At 42.5% G+C, this 20,257-nt stretch overlaps 1 protein-coding gene across 1 annotated transcript in view; it reads right to left on the reverse strand.

Annotated features, from left to right (window-relative positions):
- NUCB2 (nucleobindin 2) overlaps positions 1-20,257 on the reverse strand; it is a 47,948-nt gene that overhangs the window by 16,973 nt on the left and 10,718 nt on the right. The window contains exons 2-4 of the mRNA XM_026706514.2: positions 5,468-5,608; positions 3,123-3,230; positions 1,316-1,442 (exon numbers count right to left, since the gene is read on the reverse strand). Coding sequence (XP_026562299.2) covers positions 1,316-1,442; positions 3,123-3,230; positions 5,468-5,608 — 376 coding nt within the window. The remainder of the gene's footprint in view (positions 1-1,315; positions 1,443-3,122; positions 3,231-5,467; positions 5,609-20,257) is intronic.

A 20,257-nucleotide genomic window follows, 5' to 3' on the forward strand; every position in this document is an offset into this window, starting at 1 on the left:
GAATGAGAATATATGCCAGTCAGGAAAAACTATTGATAAGAGACAGAAAAACCTGTATAACTGGACCAGCATTGGGCGCTTGAGATTATGAATAAATTTAGGATGCAAAAGACAGTGCTTGGGTGTTTAAATAAGAAGAAGAAACATCCAAAGTATTCTTAATGTAATGACATTTTTAGAGAAGAACGTCTCTACTTTTGCTACTTGTTGACATGCCATGCAGTCCAAGCAAAATGCAGGTTTGCAGCTACAAATTAAATTATTAAATTATTTTCCCACAGACTTTTTTTTAATACGCTTGACAATTTTTACTAAGGAAATAAAGGCACACTAACCATTTCCAAATCAGGAAATTATAATCCTATCCCTCTCCAAAGAATTATGCCTTTTGGGAGCCTCTATATAAGATGAAGAAAATAAATTTTAAAGTCACAATATTTTATTAGTAATATTATTTATTATACCCTATTGGAGTATAATCAGAAAGTTTAAAAAATTGATATAAAATGTTCAGATCTCCATTAAGGCAACATTGGTTGGTATGAAGTGCTTTCTTCCTGTAGCCCACTCTATCTTTGTAACATTTGAGAAGTGACCTGCAGTGTAGTGATATGATTTGGAATGGAATAGATTTAGTCAAAATAAGAGAAGGAAAAAAGAAATGTAAAAGGGATAATTGTGTAAAACTGGCCCTAACTCTCCAACTTATCTTCTGGTGTTGACATACACGTATTGTTTTTCTATGTCAATATTGAAAGGGTTTGCCATTGCCTTTGTCTGGATTGTTGCTTTTTAGGATTTTCCACTTTGGTCTACATACCAAGAACTTCCTGGTTGGTTCTATCTAAACACTATTGATCTGATTCTGTTTAACTTTTTGAAATGAACCAGAGCCACTTAATTTTACCATCTGCTGTAGGGAAGATTAAAACTGTTCCACGATCAAAGTGGTCATTACATATGATGAATTTTCATGATTTGAAAATTGGATTATTATCTGAAATACTGCATTCTTCCTACACAGAGGTTTACTTGAATGGTTTATTTAAAAAAAATAACACAAAGCTACATGGCAATGTCACAATGGAAACCCGTTCTTTAAACTGATTCAATTTCACACCATTTATTTTGCAGATGTTGTTTTTTCAGAGTGAGCTTGTCATTCTCACCCCTAATTTTTGAGAACAAGAATATGTAATGAAGTAAAAAAAAACCCCGAAAGGAACAGTTTTATCTGAATCAAACACAGCTGTAAATGAAGGAGAAAATTGAAACATTATTGCTAATTCATCCATTTTCCCCTTTGTCTGCTTACCTTGATATGCATCAATCTTGGCTTTGATTAGCATCCTTAATCTTGCAACTTCTTGTCTTTTCAGTTCATCCAGCTTTGTTCTCACCTTATGGCCAACTAAGTCTAGCTCTTTGCTAAACTTTCCATTCTGTCAACAAAGCATTGACATAAAACAAAGCATTGACATAAAACAAAGCATTGACATAAAAAGTCATCACAATTATTTTTCTAGAGGATAATTTCATTGGTTACCAATGTATAACTGAATGCACTAAGTAAAATAATAATATATTCTCCTAAAAGAAACCAAGATCTGAAATTTTCAAACCCCCAAGCAAAACTTTAAAAGCAGAGGGCAGGAGCACTGATGACAGAGGTGGTATTCAGAAGGTTCTGACCAGTTCTGGAGAACCATTAACAGAAATTTTGGGTGGTTCGGAGAACCAGCAAATGCCACCTCTGACTGGCCCTGTCCCCATCTATTTTCTACCTCCTGAGCCCCAGCTGATTGGCTGGGTCCTCTTTTGCTGCCCTGCACAGAACAATGGAGCTGGAAACCAGGTTAGTGGGGTAGGGAGAGAATGGAGATTTTGCAATATCCTTCCCCTGCCACGCCCACCAGGCCACACCCACAAAACCGGTAGTAAAATTTTTGAATCCCACCACTGATTGATGAGTATCCTTTTTACTTAATAATTCAGTGAAAAACAGTAAACTGATTAAAAAGATCCTAAATAGCATATATATCAAAGACTGGTAATGATGTAACAGAGTTTATGTACAATTTCTGTCCATCCATCTGTCCGTCCATCCATCCATCCATCTGGCTTACATGACCTCCCATCTCACCAAAACTAACTATGGGTGGCATAAATTAATCCAGTAAAATAATCCAATTTTCAGCTCCTAGACAGATTTTTGAGACACTTACCCCCAGAGGCAGAGCCTTCAGCACTAGCAGCAATTTGTGTTTTCTCTGAAATGCTTTAATAGATGTGTCACTAACAGTATTTTGAAGCAAATATATTTAGACTACAATTATGTACAATATGCAGCATCTTCTACATCACAATCACTCTGAATTGTCATTTCTATATTGAACTGAAATCTTTGGAATGGATGACACCAAAAACACATGTTGTAACAAGTCATACCCTGATACTGAGATGATTTGGTTTATTAAAATGCACCCTGGAAAAGTCTGCACAATAATGTTTTTGTTTAACATTAATTTCACAGGTAGTTTCCCAACACTATGTCTCAGCTGTTGTTTTTCGTGCTGGGAGTCAGAAAGGAAAATCATTCCTCACTTGAAGTGAGCTGCTGCTTATTAGCTATTGAATACCAAACTACCTTTGGTTGGCCTGGTTGAAATCCATCAGACAATGGGCAAAGTTGCATAAGAGAATATGGATTAATGGATATTTTAATCTGGATGAAACATTTGTTCCAGGGTAGTAGAAAAAAATAACACAACTCAAGAAGATCACAGCATAGGAATGCTAAAGTATTTCTAAAACTCTTCAAAATACTTCAGCTACAATTGTAGTAGTTACTCTGCACTACAAGTACACTAGCATGGACACATATCACAAATTAGTACAGGATCCAGAATAATTCATTTTATTTTCCATAGATTCTTTTTTTCCTAGAAAACAGAGAATTCTAGCTTTTGGTGTTTCGCCCCCCAAAAGCTACATATTTAGCATTGCTTCAGAGACATGCTTATAGCAAGTGATTTAGTTCTCTCTCAAGGAACACAGGGAAGGTAAAACCACAGATCTCATTTTTTTTCATTTTATTAAAATTTACTAGTTATTATACTTACCTTTATGTCATCCATGTTTGCTGTTTGGAGTTTCTCTCTGAAATGTGTATCTGTCTCCAAAACGTCTATCACTTGCCTGAGATAGGCATCATAATACAATCCAGTGTCCTTTAAGATATACATATAATTACCATTAGCTTATTAAAGTAGAGGCAGGGATGAGAAATGTTGCTTTATCTATATAAAATATTTCATTTACAGTAGGTATTGATTATCCTTGCTGATTTTCCAACAACCAATTATAATCTTTTCTTGTTCAGTGCTGAAGATGTAGTAGTGGTAGTTTGAATCAATCCTCAACATTATGGCCATTGCGGTCACATAATTAATATTTGGGCAATTGGCAACTCGCTTGCATTTACGACTGCATATAAATATAACCTGCCTATCTCCTTCCATATTTCTGTCCTTTTGCCCCCCTCACACTGCCAATGATACCTATCACTAGTACAACCCCACTCGCTGCGTCCAGCTTATCTTCACCATCTTCTTTTCTTTGCTGCTGGTCCTGGATCCAGGCGCTGGGCAAGGGTGTAAGCCTCAAGATATGCACGCCATGAGCAACACTGGATGGCAGGGCCAAGCCTGGTTTGTGAAGAGGGACCTGCGAATGGGTCACCAGGGGCTTGCAAAGTCTCACAAGGCCTCGCACACTGCCAATAGCTGCCACCCGCACCACCACTCTGTCTCTTTCCCCAGTCATTCCCAGCAAGCTGCCTTCAGCAGACAAAGCTCTGCCACCCTGCTGCACACCTTGGGGTTGTGCCCTTGTCCAGCACCTGGATCTTAGGCCAGTAGGGGAAGAAAGAAGATGTCGAAGATGGGGAAGTATAGATAGGTATCAGTGGTAGAGTGCAGGATGGAAAAGGGGCAGAAATGGGGGAAGATAATGGAGGGCAATTGAAGCACACACTGAGGTTATAATTGAAGGCCAGGTGCCCAAATTTTAAGCAAGTAACTGCAGAGGCAATGCACTGGCCATAATTTTGAAGACTGGTTATAATTACCACTAATTCAGCAATGTCATAACTTCAAACAGTTGCTGAATGAATGGCTGTAGAGGGAGGACTGCTGCAAATGCTAAAATTTGAGCTAATTCCACCTCAGGGGTGGGATCCGACAGGTTAAACTACCGGTTCGGTGATTTACGATGTACTTCCCTGCATGCTGCGCGTGCATGTAAATCTTCGTCAACTTGCTGCCTGGACAGCTGAGCAACGCTGCGTGCAGCGAAGCAGCGTTTGAAACAGCACTTTTTTCCTGCTTTTTCAACCGCAACTGTGCCTTGAACGGCAGCAGAGGTTGAAAAAGCAGGAAATAAAGGTCAGGTAAGAGCCCAGGTGAGTGGTGCGCCAAAACAGCAGCAGACATAGAACCGGTTCTATGTCTGCTGCTCTTCAGAGCTACCGGTTCTACAGAGCCGGACAAAACCAGTAGAATCCCACCCCTGTTCCACCTGCATTTATTATTTTTGCAAATAAGGCAGTGATAATGCATCCCAAACACCTTCCTTCTCCTCTACTCCCCATAAAAACAACTCTTTGAGGTAGGTCAGGCTGAGAGAAAGTAACTGACCCAAAGTCTTGAACCATATTGATTCAAAATTGTCTACTATAAGGAGAGAACTCTGTAGAGAAACCTGTAGGGAAAAAAAGTAGTATTAACCAATGCAGATCAATGCACCTGTTTTGACTTTGGCTAGTCCTGCCTCTTTCATTAGTATAACACTTGGGACTAAAATTTGAGCTAATTCTACCTTCATTTATTATTTTTGCAAATAAGGCAGTGATAATGCATCCCAAAACACCTTCCTTCACCTATACTCCCCACAACAACTTTGAGATTGGTCAGGCTGAGAGAGAGTAACTGGTCCAAAGTTATCCAGTTGGCCTTTCATGGCTAAGGTGGGAATTGAGCTCATAGTCTGCTTCTTTCTAGCCTGGTGCCTTAACCCACTAGACCAGGGATCCCCAAACTTGGCAACTTTAAGACTTGTGGACTTCAACTCCCAGAATTCTTCAGGCAGCATAGCTGAAGTCCAAAAATCTAAAAAGTTGCCAAGTTTGGCGACCTCTGCACTAGACCAACCTGGCTATAATTAAAGATATTAAGAAATAATCTATAGCCTAGGACAATGCTTTAAACCTCACTTTGCTTTTATTTAACTTTTTTTGTCTTGTCTTTCTTTGGCTCTAATATTCCCAGAACCCAGTATGGATATATCTAGATGCAGCTAATTGTATGCCACAGAGGATCTAAACACTGGTAATGTATTAATTCTAGTCTGAAATATTGCATTGTTGGAAAAGCCGCTATTGAAAACCACATTTAATTAAAGGACTTACCGGATTATCTACTTTTTCGGTGGGTGTTTCTTCCTCCTTTACTTTTGTCTTGTCTACATCTATCGGCACTGCTTCCAATATAATTACAACATAGGTCAGCAGCAAAACACATTGTTGTAGTAAAGTAGTTCTCCATCTTATCTGAAATAAAACAAGATATCACTCTGAGCAATTTCCAGTATTAAACACTTATTTTTCCCAATGCCGATATGTGACTCCATCATAATATCCCTGCACTGGTCTCTCCTCCGCCAATCTCTATAAGGACCTTACAGCACATATCACACTGAGACTGACTCTAATGTGCAGCACACCTCTGCAAACCTAACCTGTTTCCTACCCACACATAATATTTATTACAACAGCCAGCATACTTTTATTTTATTCACACCAGACCACAGCTATCTATACCTATTTTCCTCTCCCTGTTTTCAATTTACAATCAATCAATCCATTTTTATTATGGTCACACAATAGCATTACAAATAAAAACATTAAAAACAACAATAAAAAGGAAAATGAACAACAGACAAAATAATATATTACAATTAGTGGTAGATTACCCAGTTAAGGGCCTGGCTAATTTTGCATACAGCATAACAGAATTTGGCCACATTCAAAGAAATTACTCCTTACTGATCTGATAGCAGTAGTTGTATGTACAAAAAGATCAGTATTTAGTTTAATTTTCTTTATTGTCATTGCACCTCGTATAACGAAATCAAACACCATCTTCAGTGCACATCATGACCATGAAAATAAACACAAACACACATCCTTCACCCTTCACACATTGAACCGGAAACCCTGACTCCACATCAACACTGCACTATACAGCAGAATTCAAAAGAGCTACTGCCCTGGGTAGCAGCTGTTTTTCAGCCTATTTGTCCTTGTTTTTATTATTCTGTACCATCTGCCAGATGGTAACAGTTCACAAAAAAGGTTCCCAGGATGAGATGGATCTTTGAGAACGTTTTGAACTTTCTTAAGGCAGCAGGAGCTATAAAGCTCTTCCAAAGAGGGGAGAGGGTAACCAATGATCTTCTGGGCACTGACATTAACCTCTGGAGTGCTTTCCTATCTGCCACTGTGCAATTGGCAAACCATACAGAGGTGCAGTATGTTAAAATGCTCTCTATGGTGCAGTGGTAGAAGGTCACCAGCAGTTTTTCATTCAATTGTTGTTTTCTGAGAAGTCTCAGGTAGTATAATCTCTGCTGGGCCCTTTTGATCAGGGCTGCAATGTGGGCACCCCAGGTCAGGTCCTCTTTTAGGGTAACACCCAGAAACTTAAAACTGGCCACTTGCTCCACTCGGTCTCCATTGATAAGCAAGGGCTGGATGTCTGATCTGTTCCTTCCTGTATTTATACTATACTGTAATATCCAGTATTTCCTGGGTATTATATTAGGCAAGGTGTTATAAATCGAGTCCATGAATCCTTATAGAAGATGAAATCTAGCAGGACGTGAGCTGTAGTTTCAGTGGCCTCTTGTCCACAAAGGCATAATCTCAGCTGATAATCCTCAATTTACAACAGTTCATTTAGTAATCGTTCAAAGTTACAATGACACTGAAAAATGTGACAATGACCGTGTTTCATAGTTACGACCTTGGTACCATCCCCATAATCATGTCATCAAAATTCACAACTGGTTGACAACTGGTTCCTATTTATGAACTTTGCTGTGTTCCAAGGTCGTGTGATCACTTTTTGTGACTTTCTGACAAGCAATCGGGAAGCTAAATTCATCTAACAACCAGATTACTAACTTATCAACTACTAGTGATTCACAACAATGCTGGCAAGAAAAATCATAAAATGGGGCAAAACTCACTTAACAAATGTTTCAGCCTCTGAAATTTTAGGCTCAGTTGTGGTTGTAAGTCAAGGAAGTTTTTGTGAGAAAGCCCTGAACCATGTTGATTCAAAATTGTCTACTCTAAGGAGAGAACTCAAACCTGTAGGGAAAAAGAGTAGTATTAACGAATATGCAAAAATGTACATCCATGCACCTGTTTTGACTTTGGCTGGTCCTGCCTCCTTCCTTAGTATAACATTTGGGACACAGTGCTACCTTAAATACAGCTCTTAGGAATTTGGACTGCATCCTTTCCAGAGGAATAAAAGAGAGGTCAAAAAGAGCAGTTGTGCAACAGTCTGAGCTGAATGTACCTTCACTTTTGCTGGAATAGATTGTGATCTTCTGGAGAAAAAAAAAGGTCCTTTTGCAAAGATCTTAGTTTTATTACTGTAGATTTCGAAGGCCTCTTCAGAGCAGTAACTAGCCAGAGCGTTCAAGGCTCATCTAAGTCCAACTTGCATTTGTGACAAAAGTACGATATCCTTTGTACATAACAGGGATGCATTATGTCTATTAGTTAATTTTGAGCAGAGGTGGGCAACTATGGCCCCTTTATGACTTGTGACTTCAACTCCCAAAATTCCTGAGCTAGCATGGCTTGCTCAGGAATTCTGGGAGTTGAAGTCCATAATTCAGAAAAGGGCCATAGTTGCCGACCCCTGATTTTGAGGGAGGGTGCTCTAATTGGTTTAACTGGGCCACAAGTGGATTTACAGAGAGATTAAACAGCAGAGGGGCTAGAATGCATCCTTGTCTTTCTCCTCTCTAGGCTAGAATATCAGTAGCGTAGTGGTCTTGCATGCTGCATTGATTCTGGAGTTTTTGTAAAGATTATGCATTAGCACCTGTCAATGGTTGTATGCAGAAGCTTAGACCAGGCCTTTCTCTGGGAACTACTAGATCGAATATGGACCTGAATCAATAAATATAATATATAAAGATGAGCCTGGTTTAGACATGTGCACTATTTTTCGGCTAGGTGTTGAAGAATAATGGCATGTTAATAATTAGTGTCCAGACCTCAAGCCTGCTGGCTCATCTGCAATACGTGCTCTAAATCAATCCAAATCCAATTGACTAATTTGTGGTATACATCTCTATCATAGAGTCTACTAATTATACTTAAGGGGCTAATAGTTAACTGACAGGTTTTGGGTGCCCTTTTTGTAAATGGACACAATAATGGCTAGGCCCCAATCCTCTGGAATTTCCACAGTATGATCAATATAAGTAACCGGAAGGCAAGAAAAGGGGTCTACCATTCTAGATTATTTCGTAGTATTTCAGATATGATAAAATCATTGCCTGGAGCTTTAGCAAGCTTTAACTAATCAGTCATCTCCAATTAACGACTCCATAATCCCTTGCGGGATGGAGTCTGGGCAACTTAATGGAGCCGAGTGTTTACTGCCGGATGCCCTTCCTGCCACCAATGCGGAGTTATATTTAGCAGATATATTCTCATCTTGCCCAGAGAGAGAGAAGTATTTGCCTCTACCTAGGATTGAACTCACAGCCTCATGATTGTGAGGCAAGAGCTCCACCTCTAGGCCACTGCATCAAAGCTTTCACTGATCAGTGAGTGGCTTTATTTCAGAACTTGTAACTGGGGCCCAATTTGGAAGCAGGTTAGCATCAGGAATCTTGTGTGAATATAATGCTCTAAATGCCCCCCCACCCCCATACAGAAGGAGGTTTAGGATAAGGGAGTAAAAAGGACTTAATCAAATGGGTGGGAGACTATCGGATGCCAAGACAGAGTAGAGTTCCAGGCTTGAGATACTGTTATCAATAGCTACCAGAAAATTCTGGTGAACTTTTTTTGGCTAGATGTTTATATTGTTTCTTCAGGAATATAAGCTCTTGAATAGGATGCTCTGCTGAGTTCTCTTTGTATACTTTAAATTCTCTAAATCAATTTATTTTTAAACTCAAAAAATTCTGTATATCAAACCAGAATTGAGGGGCAAAAAGAGTTGTTGTTTTCTTCTCTCTCTCTCTCTCTCTTTTTTTTTTTTTTTGAATATCTGAGTGGAGAGCACTGTCTGGGGTAACTGCATAAATTGGACAAGTATCTGCAAAGGGGAATTCTCAGAGCTCTCACTAACTATGGTAGTATGGAGATGCAATGCTGCTTCAAATAGAAGCAGCTGAGAGGTTTACTCACTAAGTTTCTGGGAGCCTTTAATACAGGTCAGCCCCATTCTGGATCGGATTCCCAAACTGGAATGGGTTCTGTTTCCATAAAACAATTATTGAGAGGTTTTATGGCTGTAATACCTAAGAGATGATCACGGTCAGTTTATCAATTTATAACAATCCTGTTTTCAAAACCTACCGGGGATTATGTGCCCATAAACCTTATGCCCTTGGTTTGTTAAGCAAGCAAGACCTTCCCAACCGCCTTCATTCTCTTCCCAAGGCTTCCCTCATTCCTGGACCTTGAATTTAAAAACCACTTGCAATCTGAATTCCTTCCAACTCAATTTCTTTTTAACATCCTCCAGTTGACCTCTGATGCAATGCTAAAGACAACTACTAGACCAGCTACTTTCTGTATTTATTCCTCCTGACTCATCTGTTTTATCTCCAGCTCTCAACGCCTATCAGTCTTGTCCTTTTCTCACTCACTGATACTTTCAAGAGGAGGCTTCCAGAGTATTTCCAAGCTTGTTCCTGAGGCAGAAAACTGTCCTCATCACTACGCATACTTTTCGTGTCCTTATGCGACCATTTGAAAAGACAATGCTGCAGCTAAAGCTTTTTGTCCTTCGCCAAGGGTCTGTGGAGCTACCCACTCACCTCCAACATTAAAAACGAAATACTGCTTCACTTTTTCCCAGATCTGAAATTTCTTTACTATCCCCTATCCCAGGGGTAGGGAAACTTGGCTGTTTTATCACTTATGGACTTCAACTCCCAGAATTCCTGAGTGAGCCATAAAAGGTTCCCCATCCCTGGCCTACTGGTTTTTCAGTTGTGGGGGAAATCAATTTTTGACTTGAATGGGACTGTTTCATATGCAAAGGTAGGACTTGAATGGGACTGTTTCATATGCAAAGGTAGGACTTGAATGGGACTGTTTCATATACAAAGGTAGGACTTGAATGGGACTGTTTCATATACAAAGGTAGGACTTGAATGGGACTGTTTCATATGCAAAGGTAGGACTTGAATGGGACTGTTTCATATACAAAGGTAGGACATATGTATATATGTATATGAAACAGTCCCATTCAAGTCAAAAATTGATTTTCCCCACTACTGAAAAACCAGTAGGCCAGGGATGGGGAACCTTTTATGGCTCACTCAGGAATTCTGGGAGTTGAAGTCCATAAGTGATAAAAGAGCCAAGTTTCCCTACCCCTGCCCTATCCATTTCAAACTGCTTTTCATTTATACCCAATCCTTTCATAATCTGCCATGGCGTTCTCTCCAATTTCCCTCTCTCATCTTCAACTAACATTCTTCTACTCCATTGTACAAAACTCCGCTCAAAAACGGTTAATCATACTAATAAAGGATATTATTTTAAAACAATAACTAATTCTATTTGCAACAATAGCAAATTTAAAAGCCTAGTTAATCTAATTATCCTTTACTATTCCAAGTTTTCATGTGGAATATTAAATATTTATTTTTGATATTGGTGATAAAAACATGAATGCACTTTATTCGAGCAAGGATGGAAACACTGGAGATAGCAGATTCTCAATAGCAGTTCAAATATCGTATGGCTTCCTGAATGGTAGAAGACAGAGTAAATGGCCTTTGGAAGGGCTTGCCTTGAAGGACAGGAAGAGTTGCTATCAAGGCAATGGTCAGATAAAGGAAACATGAGTTCTGGGCAGGAATGTAGCATGTGTAAATGTCACAGACAGGCTCTTCCCTGATTCATATGAAGATAAAGGAAGGGAGGGGGGAAGAGATGTTTGCAAGATTCTGTTGCCATAACTTTACAATAAAAATAGTATAGTATAGGCCTACATGAGACTGATGTCCTAATCTTTGTCTACCTTGAAGGACTAACTGTCAGTCAACAACAGATTTAATTCCATTCTGGTGTTGGAACACAGCCAGCCCTCACATATTTGCCAAATAAACTTTCAATCAGGATTAGGAGTTAAACCTTTTATGCAAAATAGGACAATGCACAGCGGGGGATGAATGGCAATCATAGCTTCAAATTATGCTTGGAAGTTGAAATATAAGACTGGCACGAGACTCTCTTTTTATCTCAGTCAGATAAGAGAAAAGTCTATGTTCCTTTTTCTTCTTTCTTTGTAATTGGAAGAGCAAATATAGGAAGCCTGACTCCTTTTGCACTTCAAAAGAAAGAAATGCAGAGTGAGGCCACAATCCCTGCTGGTTCTTAGGTATTCAGATGAAGAGAAGATCACGCTATGTGGCCTTCAGCAATCCCTCATCACTCCCAACTAATGACAGAGAAATGGTCAGCTTAGTAACTGTCCCTACTCCAATTCACTTTTGTGCTATAGTCAAAAGTTTAGAATTGGACAGAAGTAATTAAACTGGATGAAGAAGAAAGAAAACAGTAAAGTCAGCAGAAGACAACCAAAGTGTCACCTAGTTTACAGGTCAGCCATTCTCTCTTGGTCAAAACCATCTCATAATTTTGCCATCATGGATGTAAAATGATAAGCAGCTCCAAAAAATACATAAAATTGGAAAAGTCTTCTGTGCAAAGATTATTTCAAAATCAGCCGGAAAAGGGCAAATATGTTAACACTTTCTTTTTCTTTCTTCTCTCTCTGGTCCCTTCTCTCCCCACTCTCCCCCGGCCATGTGTGTGTGGAACCTCATAAAAACCAGACTGGATGGAGCTCCAAAGTTCACCTAATGCAAAGGCCTCTTAAATTCACATTCTCTACTCAGTGGAAATCCCATAACATGGCACAATTATAGCAGCATCTTTCTGTTCTTCTTCCCAGCAGTAAGTGTTGAGAAATACAGTGTTCTTGCCTGTGATACTATTGGTAATGTATAACTACCATGACTACTAGCCAGTGAGACATCAACAGTGAGAACAAAGTTCAATTTTCCCACTTGGCAATGAAGGTCACTAATCATTTGCCCTCCTACAACTCATGCTATAATAAAGATAGTGAACAGATAAGAATTGTGTAAAGATATCAAATGAAATGGTGGTGGTGGGGCGAATGACAAGGCAGACAAAATAGAATATATGATTTAGGTAATAATTTGCAAGTATTTCACACATTAATAAAACAAATGGGAAATGTTTAAAAGAGAAGGTGCGTCTTTGGCCCAGCAAAAGAAGAAGAGGTAGACTACTAGTCAAACTTTCCTTAAAATTATATAACTGGAATCATTGCAGCTGCAATATCTCATGACAGATGTAAACATTATTTCCAATGACAGTCATAATGCACATGTAGAATGTTTCCCGATAGCTTGGTTTCAAAGCATGTAGCACTTTTAAAGATAAATACTGGCAGTTCAGCTGAATCTTGGAAATGGATGATAAGCCACAAAGTTATGTAAGAACCTGAAAATTATGTGCTAGGAACTTTTTAAAAAGCTCTTTGAAGGGAGGCAAATCAAGAGGTTGCCAGAGCATTGAATCTCTGGTTATGTTCTCTATAAGTAAGAATGGCCTTGATCCGGCACACCAGACTCAGCTGAGCTACTAACAATTCTGATGAGACTTGTTCAAGAAACATGTATTGAACTGCACATTTTATCTCCTAAGGGGACAGAATCCCGAAAAAGAACAATTTAAAATGTACTATCCATTAACCAACTCTCTCATTTAAACTGGATTTCAAACTATTATTCTTTATCCTCATTACTTCTCTCATGCAGAAGCTCAACTCATTCATAATTTAACATGTGGCACACTGAAACATCTGCAGAATATATACCAGAGAAATCTATCACCATCTTCTACAACTCTCCTGCCAAATAAGAATAGCACCACTGAAACACATTCCTTCCAATTTTCATCCCAGGAAGGTTATCCAGAAAGGCATCACATTAAATGGTACTCAAGATTAAATCAGGCAAAGAAAAGTGAGCCAGAAGTATATTTTCTACTTGTATTTTGGTACGCTATGTCATTGTCGAGATGGAACAAATGATTAAAATGCACAGCTTGCTTATTCAATCTTCTGGACACACTTGCAATTCAGATTTTCTCTGCCCCGAGGGAATCAGAACATAAAACTATGGTTAACTGTTTAAAAACAGTTTGTTATCTAACTTCTTGCTGGCAGTAAAAGCCAGAGCCCCAGTATACATAATTTGGCTGCTTGCCTAACTATAGCAGGCTCATCTGAGGGCAAAGTGAAGAGATGCACAATCCCAACTTATAGGTTGTCCTTGCATAATGACCGCTCATTCAGCAACAGTGCTGAACCAGAGGTACTTATAATCAGTCCTCAAAGTTCCAGTCCTTCCAGCATCCTTGAGGTTACATGATTGCAATCTGGACAATTGACACCCGGCTCACACTTATGATGGCTTCAATACGTACATTTATCACATTTACACGATTGCATTTGTGACCTTCCCTGTTGGCTTCCCTCAAGCAAAGTCCATGGGGACGGTGACAGAAAGGATTACAATATACTTCAGTAAGGCTCACACACGGCAGCAACTTTCTCTCCCAAGGAGACTGACTAAGGCATCATGGTACCTCTTATCTGTGGCAACCACCTGCACTCTCTTTGGCCAGTCAGTACCCACTCCCAGTCCCATCATGTTCGCCTGTGCACCCTGGTGCACCTTTTGTACACTTAGCAGCAATCACCCCTTGGTTTCACCATATTGTGCCACATCTCAATGGCCACGAGTATACCTTCATGCACTTGACAGAAGTTATTCCCAACTCAGCTGCACTCACGTGCATTACAATCACGGCTCTCATACCCTTGCATATCTGGCAGCAGATACCCCTGGCCCACCATGTTGTGCCCCACTGGCCACTCATGCACATTCCCCCACTCATCAGCAGCCACCCCCAACCCTGCTGTACTCATGCCATGCCAGCCATGCCATGCACCTTCGCACCCTGGCAGCAACCACTCATCTACCCGCCAGCCTGCTTGTGAGCCCCCTGGGAATTGGCTGTCGGCTTCCTCACAGACTTTGTTGAAAGCTGGCAAGAACTTTGAGGAGGTCTTCGCTAAACAACAGAAATGGGGAATGTCAGGATTGCCATGTTTAAGCAATGTGGTCATGTGACATCGTGCTTTACAATCACATTGCTTAGCAACAGAAATCCCAGTCCCAATTGCCGTCATAATCCAAGGACTACCTGTATATGCTAGTTTATCATAATCTGCAGAGTGCCCCCACATTTCTCTCAGAGATCAAAAGTCATTTATACAAGGGATCTTTCTCTAGAATCTTTCTCCCTCCAAATCAGCCTAAAATAAATTCAAGGTCATTTTAAAAGAATTTAAAAGCCTTTTCTTTAGCAATGACATCATGTATATTCATTGATCTAAACAAGGGTGTCAAACTTGCGCTTTCACGCATCATCAATTGATGTATCACAACTTTTTTCCCCTTCGCTAAACTGGGCATGGGTGTGGTCAGAGCATGACGCATCTGGCCTGCAAGTTGGACACCTCTGGTCTACACAAAAAACTTATGAAATGGAACAATTGAGAAAATGGGCGTTGGTAAATTTATCTGAGAACGTCCTTTCTATCTATGCTGCTAAAGAGCACAGGATGGGTATGACTCCTCCTGATGACATCATCAAGCTGGGTCCATCTAGTATAAAAGTAGCAGCCTGTGGGAGAAACCACCCAGCTTTGGTGAAGATACTTGACAGTCTTTAATGAATGTCTCTGAAAGCCAAAACAGAATCGTGAACCACAATATACCTCACCACAATCCGGATGCAACAAGGGAGGGGCTGGGCTCTCTAGAAGCATAGATTGAAAGGGCGTTCTCAGGAAAATTTACCAACGGCCATTCTCCTCCATGCTCCTGCGAGAGCCCAGGATGGGACATACCAAAGCCTTCAGGCCCTTGGGAGGGTCCTCGTCTGGTCTCTCACTCCAAAGTAGGCACCACTCGCTGAAGAACCCGTCTGCCAAAAGCTGCACTTGTGGAGATATAGGAATCCAGGCAGTAGTGTCTGATGAACGGAGTTGGGGATGTCCATGTAGCCACTCTGCAAATCTCCTTTAGGGGTGCTTGGGTGGTCCAGGCAGCCGAAGTTGCAGCAGTTCTAGTGGAATGTGCTGTCAAGCCATGTGGTACTGGCAGAGCTTTGGCTTTGTAGGCCTGTGCGATGCAAGCCCTGATCCACCTGCTTAAGGTGGCAGGAGAGGCCTTGTTCCCCCAGCGGGAAGGGGGAAAGGATACAAACATAGCCTCTGTCTTCCTAAACGTTGAAGTGCATTTGATATAAATTCTAAGCGCCCTTCTCACATCTAAGGTGTGCCACTTGCACTCTAAGGCGTGGTGTGGATGGGGAAAAAAACAGGAACTACTATGTCTCGGGATCTGTGGAATACAGAATTTATTTTGGGTACAAAGGTAGGGTCTAAACGAAGAACAACTCTATTGTCGTGAAAAGTACAGAGGTCCTGCCGTATAGATAGAGCAGCCAACTCTGACACCCTTCTAGCTGAAGTGATGGCTATGAAGAAAACGACCTTGAAGGTCAAGAATTGAAGCATAATGGGACAAGGGAAGGAATCCCAGGAGATGATTGAAGCAAGAGCCACTACTTGACAGCGTGAAGTTTTAGGAGCCAGACCTTTGTCAAGGCCATTCTGGAGGAAATGGAGGACCTGTAGAACCCCGCTACTGTAGGAGAGAGACCTTCCCTGTGACACCAATGACAAAACCCTCCAGGTGGCATTGTACATATGCATCGTAAAAGATTTATGAGATGCCTGGATAGTAAGGATGATCTGGTCTGGGAGATTGGCTTAACAGTTGCCGCTCAAGCACCACACAGTCAATTTGAACCACTGGGGATCTGGATGAAGCAGTGTCCCCTGATGTAGTGACATCATGTGGTCTGGAATCCTCCAGGGAGTGGTTACAGACAGGTTCACCAGATCTGCAAACCAGGGTCTCCTGGGCCAATGGGGGGGCTAGGAGAATCAGCTCTGCCCGTTCCTCCAACATCTTCCGAATGACCGCCAGAATGATGGGAAGAGGGGGAAAGGCGTAGAGGAGACCGGTGGGCCATCTGCTCCGAAGTGCATTGGTCCCCTCGGCTCCCTGACAAGGAAACCTGGTGAAAAATCTGTTTACTTGAGCATTTGGGGGAGAGGTGAAGAGGTCTACCTCTGGGGTCTCGAGGGATCTCTGAGGGAGAGATCCCTGAAAATGGACTTGGGAAGGGACTATTCTGCGTGGTCGACTGGGCTCCTGCTTAGCCAATTGGCCTGGGAGTTGTTGACTCCCGAGATGTGGTCTGCTGTGATAGACAGCAGATGTCCCTCTGCCCACCTCCCCAACTTTTCGGCTTCCCTCATGAGGGCCCTGGACCTTGTGCCTCCCTGACGGTTGACATGCGCCTTTGCAGCCATGTTGTCTGTCAACACTAGCATATGGGACCCCACTATCCTGTCCTTGAAATGTTTCAGGGCTAGATAAATGGCTCTGAGTTCTAGCCAGTTTATGGGCCCAGTCCTGTCTAACCGGGACCAGATCCCTTGAGCCATGAGACACTCCATGTGGGCTCCCCAACCCAGGAGACTTGCATCGGTGGTGATGATCAGTCTGCCCGGTTCCTTGAATGAGAGACCCTTCGAAAGGGCTGGGGAAAGCCACCACTTGAAGGAATGGCGGACCTCTGGAGAGAGCAGGACCTTGGTAGATGTGTGGCTGGTTCCTGCTCATTGAAAGGGGAGCAGGAACCATTGTAGAGCCCATGAGTGTAGCCGTGCCCACCAAATGATGCCTATGCATGAGATCATTTTGCCCAAAAGTTTGGACAACAGTGACAGGGAGACAGTGTGTTGACGTTGGACCTGTCGAATGATCTCAATAAGGCTCTGCCCTTGGGCTGGAGACAGAAAAACTTGGCACAGAGTTGTGTCGATGATGGCTCCTGGATGGAGAAATCTGGTTGTTGGGAAGAGATGGGTTTTTTGGAGTTGATGGAAAAACCATGGTACTGGAGGCAATGCAGAGTAGTTTGAAGATCTTGATGGGCAGAGTGGGTGGAGGACAACAGGATCAAGATGTCATCCAAGTAGCACTGGATCCTCACTGGAACAGACCAAAGCAAAGCCACCAATGCCAGCTAGTAACTTTGTGAAGACTCTTCGGGCAGATGAGAGCCCGAAAGGAAGGGCCTGATACTGGAAGTGGGAATTCTGATAACAGAAATGGAGAAACTGGTGATGATGAGGCCAGATGGGAATGTGGAGGTAAGCCTCCGTGAGATCAGTGGAAGAGAGGAGATCGCCCTCCTGAACGCTCTCCAGAATAGAATGCTGAGTCTGCATTTTGAAGCGCCTTTATGGAATAAACTCATTAAGAAACTTTAGGTTGAGAATGGCTCGCCACCCCCCAAGGCCTTAGGGACCATGAAAAGCTGAGAATAAAGCCCATGTCCACGTTGTAATTCAGAGACTGGTTGAATGGCCCTTGTATTGACCAGGTGACTAATGGCCAATTCCATAAGTGCCTTTTGTGAACTGTCCCTGGAAACAGGGCAGAGTAGAAATTTTTCTGGGGGTGGTGATAGAAATTCTAATTGTAACCCCGACCTTACTGTATTGAGTACCCAGGTGTCTGTCGTTGACTTCTCCCATCTGGAAGCAAAAGAGCCCAAATGACCTCCAGTGGGAGGGGAGAACAAGAGATTATTTAGAGCGACAGAAGAAGCGACCCCCTCCCCCACGAAAGGGCAGTTTACCCACAGCTTGTTGTCTGCCGGTAGCCTCATGGCCTTGATCTTGACGCTGAGAATATGCTCTCTGAGGTCTGGAGAAGCGAGAAGCATTTTCGGGCCTGAATCAGGGAGGCCCAGTATGGGGTATGGCGGAAGTCTGCCCTCCTTCCTGTTGATGAAAGTACTTTCCTTTTGTCTTTTGTTTCAACAACAAATGGGTCAAGGGCATCTCCGAACAGCTTCTCAGAAGCTAGTTTCCACTTTCGTCGAGGCTCCGCTTGCCAATTTCATAGCCATAGCAGTCTCCTAGCTGCCACTGATGATGCCATGGCCCTGGAAGAGAACTTAGTGGCATTGAGGGCGGTGTCCGCTGAGAACTCTGCTGCTGCTATGATCTTATTGAGGTCTTGATGTGACCTACAGTCTGATGGAGGTATTCAGCCTTGAAGTTGGAGTAGCTAGCGGATGGAAGACCTTGTAAATAATGATGCAGCAGTCGAGGCCCGGATGGCCCAATCCGAGGCTTGATGGTTACGCTTCAGTGTTTGTTGGGAGTGTTTGTCGTCTGCCTTTTGTACATCCTCAGGCTCGGTTGGAGTGCTTGAGGAGAAGGAGGCCACAACTGGGGCGTCTACTGGGGGAACTGCCAGAGCCGTAGCTAAGGAAGGACCCATGTTGTAGAACTGCCTACCTTGGGACGATAGGCGGAGGCCTGCAGTGGGGAAGGCAAATTGTTCCTTGACTAAATCAAGAAAGATGATGTGGGAAGAAAGGACCTCCAAATGAACAATGGGTTTGGAGAAGAGGGAATCCACATGCCCTGACTGTACCACTTGAGGCTCAGGGGCAATTTCCTCCACTGACACCTGGGCTGTTAGCAGTGCCTTGTGTAGGAGAGGCTGGAATAAAGCGGATTTGAATACAGAAGCCGAAGGAGGCTGATCAGGCCTCAGATCTTCCTCTTCCTCCGAGAGGTTGGGGTCCCAGATTTCTCCCTCTTCCAGATCACAATCAGGGGAGGGGCTGCGCTCAGATGATTCCTCATACTCTCCCTGAGTGAGATCCACTCCTTCCACATAGGTAAGATGGGCCCTTTGTTCTACATGGCGAGGTAGTCCCCTTTGGGGAATCTGTGCTGGAGGAAAAGCTGGGAAGGCAGGCTGAGATCTGTCTGAAGGCCTGTGTTGAAGCCCTTCTGCCAGACCCTGTCTGATGGCTAAGGAGACTACTTTGTTGATGTCAGAAGATCTGCCACTCGATGGAGGATCCAAGGGCCGAAGACCTGCTGCTGTTGGAGTAAAGTGACCTTTGGACTTGATCGAGAGCTGCTTTGAGCCATGGATAGGATAGATGAAGAAGATCCCAAGGAGTATGGGCGAAGTTGGGACCTGACCTGCTCAAGTCTTGAGGTCCTGGTTGGATTTCAGGTCGCTCTGGGGACCAGGATTGGAGGTAGCTAAGAGGAGCTGGGGTATCTTCCCTCTCCCTAGAAGTAGCTGGCTGAACAACTAGAGGATTGGCTGGCTGGGAAGCCTGTTGCAGTTGATCCCTCATTTGCTCAACAGTTTTGATGAACTGCCTTTCTAAGGCTGCATGCCTTCATTTCTCTGTCTTTAATTCGGCCTGGGATGTTTTCTTAGGGCCCAAAGCTTTGGTTCTAATCTTGGCCGCCACCTCCCTTTGTACAGACTGGGAGCGTTGTCTCCTTCTCTTCCTTTTGCCAGCTTAGGGGCCTTGAGAGATCAGGCCTGAAGGCTCTGTGTGGGCCGTGTCTTGATCCATAATATGCATAAACAGACACAAAGGTGCTGGAAGCAATCCTCACTATGCAGTAGCCTGAATAGGAGCTTATGAATAGTAGAAGCTGGCCTTTGGGGGATGATGCCACCTAAAATAGCTGCTCGCTACTTTCTTTAGAAGAAGCTTTCAAAATGGCCGCTCGCCACATGCGGTTGAAGGAAGAAGCCTCCAAATTGACCGCTCGCAAGAGCTACAGGCTATGCAGGGGTTAAATCGCTCCTTAGACTGTAAACAGCCCCAAACTGGCGAACGGCAATAAAGTGA

Source organism: Pseudonaja textilis, chromosome 1 (assembly GCF_049901715.1).
Source record: "Pseudonaja textilis isolate UNSWEBS1 chromosome 1, rPseTex1.2, whole genome shotgun sequence".
NCBI lineage: Eukaryota > Metazoa > Chordata > Lepidosauria > Squamata > Elapidae > Pseudonaja > Pseudonaja textilis.